Raw genomic sequence first — 12,170 nt, forward strand, 5'->3', positions numbered from 1 at the left:
CCTCTGATTAACCAACCAAAATAGTCCCTCCCATCCCCCCAAAAACCATGTTTTAGTTCTGGTATTTTTGTTCTTTTTTTCCTAAAGTGGATGAGGCATCCAGATCAGTGCAAAGCCTATTATAGGTGCTGACTGCTTATTTAGAAGATGCACATTTGCCTGCAAGAATGGCCGCCTCAAATTAACCACTAAAAGTGGAAATAATTGAAGCCTCAGAACTCAAATCTGTATAAAACATTTGCTTGTTTGTTTTCTCTTATTGGGAGGGAAAAAAGAATAAAGTCACAGTTGAAAGAGCAAATAGGGCAAACATTCTAAGATTATAGCTGTCAGAGCAGATCTTCAGACCAAAATCCTTTCAAATTGCGTTATAGCAGATAGCTTTTCTGACCTCGCAACTTGAGTCACTATTTATTTTCTACAGCATGTAACATCCTTGGAAGAATCTTTGTTTTCTCAGCTTTTGTAAAAAAGGCAAAAGAACCCACCTTGCAAGTGGAGACCAAACTAGTAAGCAATGTGTAGTACCAAATTTAAAGTTAATCTGAGATTTTTAAATTTCTTAGTTGTTAGAACCCATTGGAGTTTTAATCAAGACTGATTTCCCTGGTTACAAAAGTTGATTCCTTGTTTTGTTAACTTCTAAATTCCTAAAGGCTCACTTAGTTCAGCAGTGACCTTTCTCAATGAGTTCACTTCAGCCACTATGAACCAGCAAGTTCTACAGTTTTTCCACCATCCTATATTTCCTTATAATTTGGTAACTTACCAGTTTTGATTTGCTTTTTGTTACTGACATTTCACTCCAAGATAACTTTGTATAACACATGCTTTATACATACTTGGATCAGTTTATGTAAGTCTGTTCATATTTTCACTTAAAAGCTGTGTTTCTCTATTACACCCGGCAAAGCATGCCTATAGCTCTTTAGTATTGCATGCATAAGAGTTAGTCATGATTTCTAGAAGCAACTTTGTTCTTTCGGCTCCCAATACTGGGCAGGCTTCACCATAACATACACCTAAGAGGTACTGGTGGGATTGTTTTGCCAGCATCTTTTCTGTCTGTCTGCACTGATATCCTCTATTTTTGTTCTTAGCTTCGGTCCTGTTCTAATTTAAAATTTGTAACGAGCTTGGGGAGAGCATGGATTTAAATTTTAATCGCATAACACAAAAGTAACAAATGAGCCATGTACCTGTGGTTCATGCTAATAATCCTTGTTACTCAGAAAGCTGACCGGTGGAGGACTGCAGTTCGAACCCAGCTTGGGGGTGTGGAGAAAGTCTTCAAGATTCCATCTCCAATTAACCCTAACCAGCAAAATGTGGGACTGGAAGTAATAGCTTGAGTAGTAAAATGCAACTTCTAGTACAGCTTTTTGCTGGTTAATTGCATATAAGAATCTTTCGGATTTGTCTGTCTGAAGTGCAGTCCTCAACTCTCAGCCACCTGAGTAGCTAAGATTATAGATTTGAGCCACTAATGCCTTGCACCTTCCTTAATACTAACTTGAATGTGCTATCTTTAAGGCAATTGTAGACATTTAGACCCCAGAACTTTTCTGCCAATCATATCCTTAGTAAGAGTTGTGTGCTCAAAAACCCATGAGCCTGATAGAGATAAAGAACTAAAGCAATCATTCTGGCCCAGAGCTGGGGCAGCAGGCTTGCAATCTCAATACCTATCCCAAACCCCAAACAAAGTAAGCCTACTTGGCAAGGTTCTCAATCCTTACTAACAGAGCGCTAAAAGGCCGACTTGTTGGAAAACTATGGTTCTGCTTCCTTAGGTGAAGCAGTCACACTAAAGACAAAGCAGAGAGAGCCCCTTGTCTTACGCCAAGGGCAATCAGATTTACATTGTTGGATATACAAACTACATTTTGACCAAAGACTACTGTTGGTTAAATACTTACGCTTTTGCTAGCTCCATTGATATTTGTTCCAAAGAGCACCCTTTTGTCTCAGGTATAAACAAAATAACAAACACGAGGGATGCTAGACTCATGATTGTGTAAATAAAGCATACCCATGACAGGCCAATAAGATCTGTAACAGACCAAAAAAAAAAATTGATTAGAAGTGGGTTTTGTATTTCTTTAATCCCATTTGTAAACACTGCTTCTTAGAGTAGCTCTAAAGCCTTATGTGTTTTCACACGTCAGCAGGAAGTAGATTCGCAAATTAAAACATAGGCTCTGGAAGTTTCAGTTTTACAAATGACTCCAGCTTTCTTGAGTAAACAGCTGTTACCTAACCACCACAACTCAAGCTCAATGTCATCTTGATGGCATTGGCATGTTTTCCCTTTTCAAAATGGTAAAGCACCTTTATTAATATTTTACAAAGCACATGCTCTTTACAAAAAAAACAAAAACAAAAAACTTCAATGTAGAAGTACGCAGGGAAGGAGGTAAAACATCTTAGTGTTCACAAATGCCCTCCTGGGAATCACCACTGGTACAGATTGGTTTCTATTTGGTGGACAGTCTTGTTTTTTGGCATTTTTCTTTTTCTTTTGGGGGTTTCTAGTGATTTGAACTCAGGGCCTTACACTTGCTAGGTAAACACTATCAACTAAGCCATACCTTCAGACTTTTTTCCGCACTGGTTATTTTATTGTCAAGATGATGTACAGGGGCATTACAGCTAGGTAAGTAAGGTAGTAAGTACATTTCTTGTCTAACTTGTTACCCCCTCCCTCATTTCCCCCCCCCCCCTTTCCCTCCCTCCACCCTCAATCTCCCCATTGCACTGGTTATTTTTGAAATACATTTTACCTCCTTCCTGGGCACTTGCTTGAACCTCGATCTACCTTTTGGAGGCTTCCCTCATAGCTAGTATGACAGGTGCATGCCACCGCACCTGCGTTCTTTTGTTAGAATGGAGTCTCACAAATTTAGTTCTCCTGATCTCAGCCTCCTACATAGTTAGAATGTTAGGTGCACACCACTGGCACCCAGCTTGGTAGACATTTTTAATGTCATCTATGTACAGATGGGCTTTTCTTGGAATGAACTCTCTTTACTCTGATTTGAATAAATGATTTCACACCAGCAATACTGCATTATTTTTACATTTATTTATTTATTTATTTATGTCGTGGGCCGTGGGGCTTGAACTCTGGGCTTGGGCACTTTCCCTCCACTCTTCAGCTCAAGGCAAGTGCTCTACCACTTGAGCCACAGCACCACTTCTGGTTTTCTAGTGGTTTATTGGAGATTGGAGTCTCATGGAGTTTCCTGCCCAGGATGGATGGCTTTGAACCATGATCCTCAGATCTCAGTCTCCTAAGTAGCTGGGGTGACAGGCATGAGCCACCGGTGCCCAGTTCATTTATTTATTTTTGTCTGTCATGGGGCTTGAACTCATAGCCTGAGCACTGTCCAGGCTGTATCCACAAGAAGGAAGAACTTCAAGATTTTGATAGATTTCACTTGTCAACCTAGTTTTTCCCTAGAGTCCTTCTAGCCAAAGAGATAGAACCTTTGGAGTCACTGGTCAAGTTCAAGTTATGCTAAGTGATGAGAGGTGGTCCCCAAATGAATCTACCATTGGTACTGTGATGACCCCTGGCTCAGCAGCAAAAATTCCAGTATATCAGGGAGCCCTGGGGAAGTAGCTGGCTCAGACCAACTGCGGATGAGATCTACAAATAGCCCTTGACAGCTGCAGTCACAACCACAGTGGGTCGAGCAGCAAAAGTGGCCGAGTGTTGTATGCCGCGGCCATTTTTATAACTGCAGTGTGGAGGGATCTAAGCATAGAAACCATTAGTCAGTGAGCCCTGCAATTCTCTTTGCAGTTTTAACTAGTCCTTTCTCTCTGTGCTTGCTACTGGTTCAGGATTTGTCCAGCTGGTTGCTTCATAAAGCCCTTATAGCATTGGTCCATCTTTCGCCTCTCTGGATAGAACTTGGGAAAGGTGCTATCTGTGGCTCATGCCTGTAACCCTAGCTACACAGGTAGCTGAGATCCGAGGATTCTAGTTTGGAGCAGCCCAAGTAGGAAAGTACATGAGATTCTCATTCCTAATTAATGGCCAAAATGCCAGAAGTAGAGCTGTGGCTCAAGTGGTAGAGCACTAGTCCTGAGTGAAAAAGGACGCAGGGACACAGGACATGTGCTACAAGTATACTGAACAAAATCCAGGCACTGAAAAGATTCTACAGAACAAAGGAACCTGGTTCTACGCTAAAATATAAGATGGGGTAAAGGGTACAGGGAATGGAGGCAGTTCTCAAATTACAAAACACACTAAGAAAACTGTAAGTTATGTGTTTGGACCCGATTTATCCACAGTATAACAGAGTTATAAGACAATTGGTAGCCTGGGAACACAGTGGATTTGTGTCTGTCTGTCTTTTTCATTCTTTTTGGCACTACTGGGCCTCAAAAGCACTCTATCGCTTGAGCCATGCTTCTATCCCCTTGTGTTAATTTGTTTTCCAGATAGGATCTTGAGCTGTCATCTAGTCTACACTGTACTGCAGTCTGCCCAACTGCTTCTTACATAGCTGAGAGTATAGGTATGCACCACCAGGCTCAGTTTATTTGTCGAGGTGGGAGTCTCAATGACTTTTTGCCCAAGCTGACCTCAAACAGTGATCCTCTCCTAATCTCTGCCTCCTGTGGAGCTGGGATTATGAGCATGAGCCACCTCACCTGGCTTGGGTCTTGCACTTTGCACTAGCATGGTCTCAGACTATGTTCCACCTACCTCTTCCTTCTGAGTGGCTAGGATTACAGATGTGTGCCACCATACCTGGCCCCAGAGTAGGTATGATTATTAATATTCTTTTTTGTTTTCCCCTCGGTTGTGGGACTTGAGCTCTGGGCCTGGGCACTGTCCCTCAGCTCTTCAGCTCAAGACAAGCACTCTACCACTTGAGCTATAGCACCACTTCCAGTTTTCTGGTGGTTAATTGGAGATAAGAGTCTTATGGACTTTCCTGCCTAGGCTGGCTTGGAATTGCAATACTCACATCTCAGCCTCCGGAGTAGCTAGGATTACAGGTGTGAGCCACCAGCGCCTAGCCGATTATTAATATTCTTATATTATGTATAGAGACTGTATTATCATTTCATTTTCTTTTAAATGTCTTATCCTTTGGAGGTCATGGCTGAAATTTTACAGTCAAATGCCAGTGTGGGATATGACTCAAAATAACTTGAAAAGGGGAAGAGCAGGCCAGATGGTAAGTTAATTAACACTGAGAATTGTGTTGTGTGCTGGGTGTCAGGTTCCTTCCCATCTCTCCTGGATGTGTGTGAAAACTTCTACAACATTTTTTGTGTGTGTGTCTGAAGACAAACTTCTCTAATATTTGCTCTGAGAGGACAAGATCCAGGCAGGAGAAGAAAACAACCATCTTACCGGTAACTGTCAGAAAGGTCAGTGAGATGAGGAGATTGATACCCCAGTTCATGCTGGAAGTTAGAGCCATGGCCCGTCCTCTGATGCCACCAGGAAAGATCTCGCTAAGCACCAGCCAGGGCACTGGAGGAAGAGAGAGAGGGACAGATGACCACAGGGCCAGTGAAGAGAATCAGAGCCCAGGGTGGATGACTTACCTCTCCTCCCTCATCCTACCTGCATTTGTGCTTGGAGCCCAAGGCCATTTTACATCTCAACAGAACAGCCAAGAAAAGGGCTCCTGTTAGCTTTACCTCTGGCCCAGGGAGAGAAACTTGCATGGGAGGGGCAGAGCTGAGCTGCTGGGATCTGACACAGGCCTGGGAAGTGCAGCGCGTGGGGTAAGCGAGAGCCAGCTTTGTCTGTGTGCCCAGTGCCTCAAGGCCAGATTCCAGCTGCACTTGCTCCGGACAGTGCCCTTCCCCAAGTCCTCTTTCCCCTTGACCTTGGAGAAGTCTGCCATCACAACTGAGGGGTGACCGGAAATAAGGCACAAAGGCTAGAGGACGCCTGCGGTTCTCCCTCCTCCCACTTGGGCCTCTTGGCCTTGGGGGAGCTGGGTAGAGAAAAGCCTGAATTAAACTGAGCTCCAGATAGGATGGTTACACCAGACTAGACATGTGAGTTTTTGCGAGATGACACTTCCTGGCATCAAAATGGATGAGAGAACTTCATTACCAATAGTAACACTAGCGGGACTGCTTGGGAGGATGAGCCTAGCAAACCAATTTGCCTAATGAAATAAAGATGAGTTCTTACTTCAGCCTGACCTGAATTTGCACACATTTCTACAATGCTGTCTCATTTGATCCTCACCAACTCTCACAAAGTAGGAACTAAAGGGGCAGGCGAATGGAGAGAGGAAAGGTGGGTGAATGCATTTGTAATAGCCCATGTACAGATGCACAAAAGGAACCAGGTAACTTGAGAGGATAAGAGGGGTTGGGAGAGGTGGGGAACAATGCTGAAAAGGGTGATGTTGATCAAGAGGCATTGTACTCCTAAGCTGACATGTTGAATTGAAACCCTTTCCAATGACTTCTTAAAGAATAATAATAATAATAAAACAAAGAACCATTACTACTTGTCTTCTGTGTAAGAGATTGAGGCTTTGAGGAACTAATTTCTCAAGATCACAAAGCTAAGATCCTAAGTGACAGAGGTGGTATTAAACGCTGACAGGCTTAGGAGTGCATGCATTTTAATCACTTGTGCTTCCTGGGTAGTGGCTCCAGTAAATGTGTGTTAATTAATGAATGGGAATGTAAGCAGAGCTGATTGTATGGAAAGGACGCGGGAGCTGCCCCAGCCCTGCCTCTCTGAAACCTAACACACTGCACGCTCAATATCTCCACCCACCTACCACATAATCCTCACCTGGGAGCAGCACCTAGCAAGCCAGGGAGGGGCCCACCTGCCAGCAGCCTCTAAGACTGCCCATTCCCTAACTGAGCAGTCAGCTGTGCCTCAAAATGAACAATTTCCAGGGCTGGGAAGGTGGCTCAGTGGGAGAGTGCTTGTCTTGTATGCATGAAACCCTGGGTTGGATTCCTCAGCACCACATAAGCAGGAAAAGCTGGAAGTGGTTCTATGGCTCAACTGGTAGAGCGCTAGCCTTGAGCTGAAGAGCTGAGGGACAGCGCCCAGGCCTAAAGTTCTAGGCCCCATGACCGACAAAAACAAAAACAAAAAACCAATTTCCTCTCATGTCATATCATAGGCAGCAGAGAAGACATCTGCTTAGAGTAAATGTGTTGTTTTAAAATAAGAAAAAAAATGGAATCGAATTGTAGAAGGGGACTGGAAAAATATTTTTTTTTCCCCTTGATGATCTTCTCCAAATGAATCTGTACCAGGTCTCCTTGAAGACATGACAGATAACTCATCAAAGCAACATGATTATCATTGTTCTAGTTCATGAGGAATTTTACTTAGTATGCCATTTGGAGGTACTGGGATTTGTACTCAGGGCCTTATACGGTACTCTAACACTGAGCTATGTCTCTAGCCAACTGTTTCTAAACTGTCTTTAAATTTTAAAAAAATTTACAGTTTTATTGTTATTATTAAGGTGCTGTACGAGGGGTTACAGATACATGAAACAGTACAGAGCCCATTTCTTTTTGGACTATGTCACCCCTTTCCTCTCTTTCCTCCACGTTTTGCTTCCCATCCCCCCCTACAAGTGTGTAGTTCATTTTCAACATAGTGTCTAGTGAGTACCACTGCTGCATTTATTTACCTGTTCTCCCTTCATTTCTGTTCTCCCCTTGGACTCCCCAATTCAGTTACTTGTTAATTAAGGTCTCAAGTTCTTTCCTTAGACAGCAGTCCTCCTAGCTATAGCCTCCTCCAGCACTGGGATTACGGTGTGAGCCACCACACCCAGCCTTAATGCATTCTAAGATACTCTCCATGCCTACCCTCTCACCTCATTTTCTTTTCTCCCACCCCTTTCTACCTCAGAAGACTTTCACTAGTTCTGACAGATGATAGCCCTGATGGAACCCTTTACCTGAATGAAGCCAGCTTAGTGTTCAGGTAACCTTTCCCCAGCTCTGCAAGGCTGAGGCCCTTCCTTCGTAAAGAGATACCTGCAGAGTTCAACAAATGGTCTTTGGGGTGCTTTTTTTTTTGCTCTGGTAATTGTCCTTGGGAAAATATAAAATAAAATTCCATAAATTCAAATTTTAAGCCAAATAATCTAGGCCACAGACTGGTGTATGCCCCATTTTACCATAGGTACTTGATGAGGTGGAGCTGAGGGTCCCTAATGCCTTGTGCTCTCCAGTCGTGGGCAAGAGGGAATGGGAGCTCCTTCCTTCCTTCCTTCTTTCCTATCTCTCTCTTTCTTTCTTCCTTCCTATCTCTCTCTCTCTTTCTTTCTTTCTTTCTTTCTTTCTTTCTTTCTTTCTTTCTTTCTTTCTTTCTTTCTTTCTTTCTTTCTTTCTTTCTTTCTTTCTTTCTTTCTTTCTTTCCTTTCTTCAGACCAGATCAACTTTAATGGAGAGTTGAAGAGGGATGCCATGGTGGCCTGAGCAGGGTCAGGAGACATGAGGCATGGTGCGCTGGTGGCAGCGGTGCAGGGCTTAAGTAGGGTCATGGTTATGGACAGCATCACAGGGAGCTTGAGGGTTCAAAGGGTCTCAGTTTCTTTTACTAGAGGAGTTGTCTCAGGTTTTCTTGATCCACCTGCCAGCCCTACCTTAACATCATCTCTCCACTCTCTTCTTCCTGATTCCACCTTTCATCATGATGCGCTCTCTCTCTCTCTCTCTCTCTCTCCCCCTCTCCCCCTCTGTGTGTGTGTGTGTGTGTGTGTGTGTGTGTGTGTAAAAGTACTGGGGCTTGAATTCAGGCCCTAGGTGCTATCCTTTAGGTTTTTCCACTTAGTGCTGGTGCTCTACCACTTGAGTCACACATTCTTTTCCAGCTTTTTGATGGTTAATTAGAAATAAGTATCTACTGGAAGTGGAGCTGTGGCTCAAGTGGTAGAGCGCTAGCCTTGAGCTGAAGAGCTGAGGGACAGCGCCCAGGCCCAGAGTTCAGGCCCCATGTGTGGGGGAGGGGCGAGAGGGAGGGGAAGAAGAAGAAGAAAAGAAAAGAAATAAGTATCTAACTGACTTTCCTACCTGGACTGGCTTCAAACTTCCATCCTCAGGTCTCAGCCCCCTGAGGAGCTAGGATTACAGACGTGAGCTGCTGGCACACTGCTACATGAGTTTCTCAGAAGCACCTGATGTTATTTGAGAATGTTACTGCTGGGTCATCAGAAACACCTGGCAGCCAGGAGTAGTGGTGCGCAGCTGTGATCCTTAAGGCCCCAGAAAAGGCCCTCTTTCACAAAAACCACAAAGCCACCAAAGAACCTCACTGCATCTGATGAAAAGGAGCTGGTCTCTGTGCAATCTAGAGTGGCAAATATCATCAGTAAGAAAACAGGACAGGTGGACAAAGCACTGGTCATACATGCTAGGTCTCAACTGCCAGTGTCTGGTCTAGAAAAACTCAAGATCACACTGAAAGCTTGCTCTCAGCCTGCATTCAATTCCACAATGGATTGACATTCTGGGCAATTTAACCTGCTTGAATAAAGAGCTGAAGATTGAAACGTAAACTTCCCCTAGCCAGCGTTCTGATGAGAACTTGTCAGGCCCGCTCTGCATCTGACATTTCCCAAGCTAAACATATTACTGCCTGAAAGCTCCTACTTCCTTTTTGATCTCAGGAGAAGAACCAATGCCTTGGTTGAAATAATATTGACAAACTGGCTGGTGTAGCAGTTGGAGGATGTTTACTTCACTCACACTAATAAGGAACGTGTATGTCTTTTTAATATCCAAGTCACATCTTTTCAGATCCAGGAAAAGTGAAAAAAAAACCTGAATGTGGCATTTATGGCAAGAGAGTCCTTGCCTAAAAGCCTTAAGAGTTCTCTGGAAAGAGCCTGTGAATGTTCAAATCCTAACAAACAGAAATGCTCTTTCAATTTCTGAGAACACAGAAGTATGAAACACCACAAGGAAATGTAATCTGGTGATGTTTAAAACAAGCAGTGGAAGTTTTCTTACAGGTCATGATTTGCAAGGCATGATAGCGCACACCTGTAATCCCAGCACTCGAAAGACTGAGCCTGAAGTGTCAGCCTGCTCTATTCCACAGTGACGACCTCACATGCCCAAGGGCTGGGGCCTGGCCATGTTCATAGCTATGGAACTCCTATGTCACAGAGAATCACATTCATCAAGGCTGCTCATCAGAACTTGCCTGACCTAGATGGGAATCTGCAGGTTTATGGTTTACAGAGTGTTGTAAAAAGACAGAAAAGGACATATATATTGACATCTCTGTGTGTTCAGTGGAGATTAGGAGGGATGTTTGGTAGCAATAACAATGAGCCTATTTCAGTTATCCTATCTATTTCTTGCCTCTGGCTTATTTCTGGCCACTGCCCCAGTTTTTCCTCTAGAAACTGGGTTTAGCCTTTCCCATTTTTGGAGTTAAATCCCGCAGCTCTCCAGACACACCTGCCATTTGGCTTGAGTTCCTTTCTGAAGCATCTGGCATGCTAACGCCGACTTTGAAAAACTGACCGAGGTTTCGAAACTCCTGCCAGAGGACTCCTAGCAACTTTGGAAAGAGTCCTATAACTCAGGCTGCTGATAGATCTGATTGGCCAAGAAAGCCAGGCCCTTGCTCTTCGTAGGAATAAAGCCAAACCCTGCGGGTTTCATTGCCTTTGCAAGCAGACTGCAGCACACTTAGGTCTCCCTTGGTAAGGGGCGATTAAAATGTGAATCCTGAGCAGGAATAGACTACGCCAGCCAGCCAGGTGCTTACATTTTGGCCTGAGTTCCCTAAGTGGAAAAATTATGTACTTTAAAAACGAGACTCCACCCTAGGCCATCAGCAGTGCAGTAGCTTTCTTTCCTTTCTCTGTTTTGAATCTCACTTTGCTAGGGCTCCTTGCTGGTTGTTCTTGTGGCCTTTTGTAAAAGAAATACTTAAGAATATTATTTGAGATCACTTAGGTTACAAAGCAATGAAATGAAGTGTCAATATTTCCCTAATACTTTCTAATCCAAAATGGCTGAACGATTTTTCAGAAAAATATTTTAGAGGAAATTGGACTAAGTGGAATAATACAGAAAAAAAGAAGAGAGAAAGTAAGAAAAAAGAAAGAAAGGAAGGAAGAAAGAAAGAAAGAAAGAAAGAAAGGAAGAAAGAAAGAAAGAAAGAAAGAAAGAAAGAAAGAAAGAAAGAAAGAAAGAAAGAAAGAAAGAAAGAAAGAAAGAAAGAAAGGAGAGAAAAAAGAAAGAAAAAGAAAGGAAGGAAGGGAGGGAGGGAAGGAGGGAGGGAGGGAGGGGGGAGGGAAGGCAGGAAGGTAGGCAGGAAGGCAGGAAGGATGGAAGGGAAGGAAGGAAGGAAGGAAGGAAGGAAGGAAGGAAGGGATGAAGGGAGGGAGGGATGGGGGGAGGGAAGGAAGGAAGGGAAGGAAAGGAGGAAGGAAGGGAAGGAAGGAAGGCAGGCAGGCAGGAAGGAAGGAAGGAAGGGAGGAAGGAAGGAAGGGAGGGAAGGAAGGAAGGAGGAAGGGAAGGAACAAAGAAGGAAGGAAGGAAAATCAAGTGTTCCAAATAGAACCTGGTAATCCAAGATACTTGAAAAACACAGATGGGGATGGCAGACCCTCCTATCCATGTCTGAGATTACAGACATGACTCCACCGTGCCTAGCTTAGAGGATGAGATGCAATATCACTAAGTTTTTGCTTTAGCTGGCCTTACGCTGTCAAACTCCTCATCTCTGTTTCCCAAGAAGCAAGGATTATGGACAAGCACCAGCACACCTGCCCCACAAATGTCTCTTAATGAGATGCTGAGACAGTTTTTTTCTTATATGTCTATGGATGAATGTCACTTATTTCTAGAATAACATTAGAATGTTCATTTAAATATAGGAAATGTACTTTACTGAAGAATAAATAGAGGAAGTTGAAGAAGTTTTGTGCTAATGATGTCACTTCTTTGAATTGGCAATGAGTTACCTGTGAGGCTTGACTGGGTCATCCTTTTGTAATTTTCATCCAAAACAAAATCACTGGGAATATGATGTCTAATGCAAAGAGTCCAGTCATCTGACAGATTTCTCAATACCTACATGAAGGTATTTCCAAGTATCTTTTTGATTGGTGTTATTGTGTTTTTAAACATTGTCATTATGTATCATAATAAGAGTTCAGATAGGTGATAAC

The 12,170-nt window shown here is 43.4% G+C and overlaps 1 protein-coding gene across 1 annotated transcript in view; it reads right to left on the reverse strand.

Annotated features, from left to right (window-relative positions):
- Slc2a12 (solute carrier family 2 member 12) overlaps window positions 1-12,170 on the reverse strand; it is a 49,436-nt gene that overhangs the window by 4,566 nt on the left and 32,700 nt on the right. The window contains exons 3-4 of the mRNA XM_042681981.1: window positions 5,381-5,503; window positions 1,920-2,052 (exon numbers count right to left, since the gene is read on the reverse strand). Of these exons, the coding sequence (XP_042537915.1) occupies window positions 1,920-2,052; window positions 5,381-5,503 (256 nt within the window). The remainder of the gene's footprint in view (window positions 1-1,919; window positions 2,053-5,380; window positions 5,504-12,170) is intronic.

Source organism: Dipodomys spectabilis, unplaced genomic scaffold (assembly GCF_019054845.1).
Source record: "Dipodomys spectabilis isolate Male_0828 unplaced genomic scaffold, ASM1905484v1 ptg000001l, whole genome shotgun sequence".
NCBI classification, from domain to species: Eukaryota; Metazoa; Chordata; class Mammalia; order Rodentia; family Heteromyidae; genus Dipodomys; species Dipodomys spectabilis.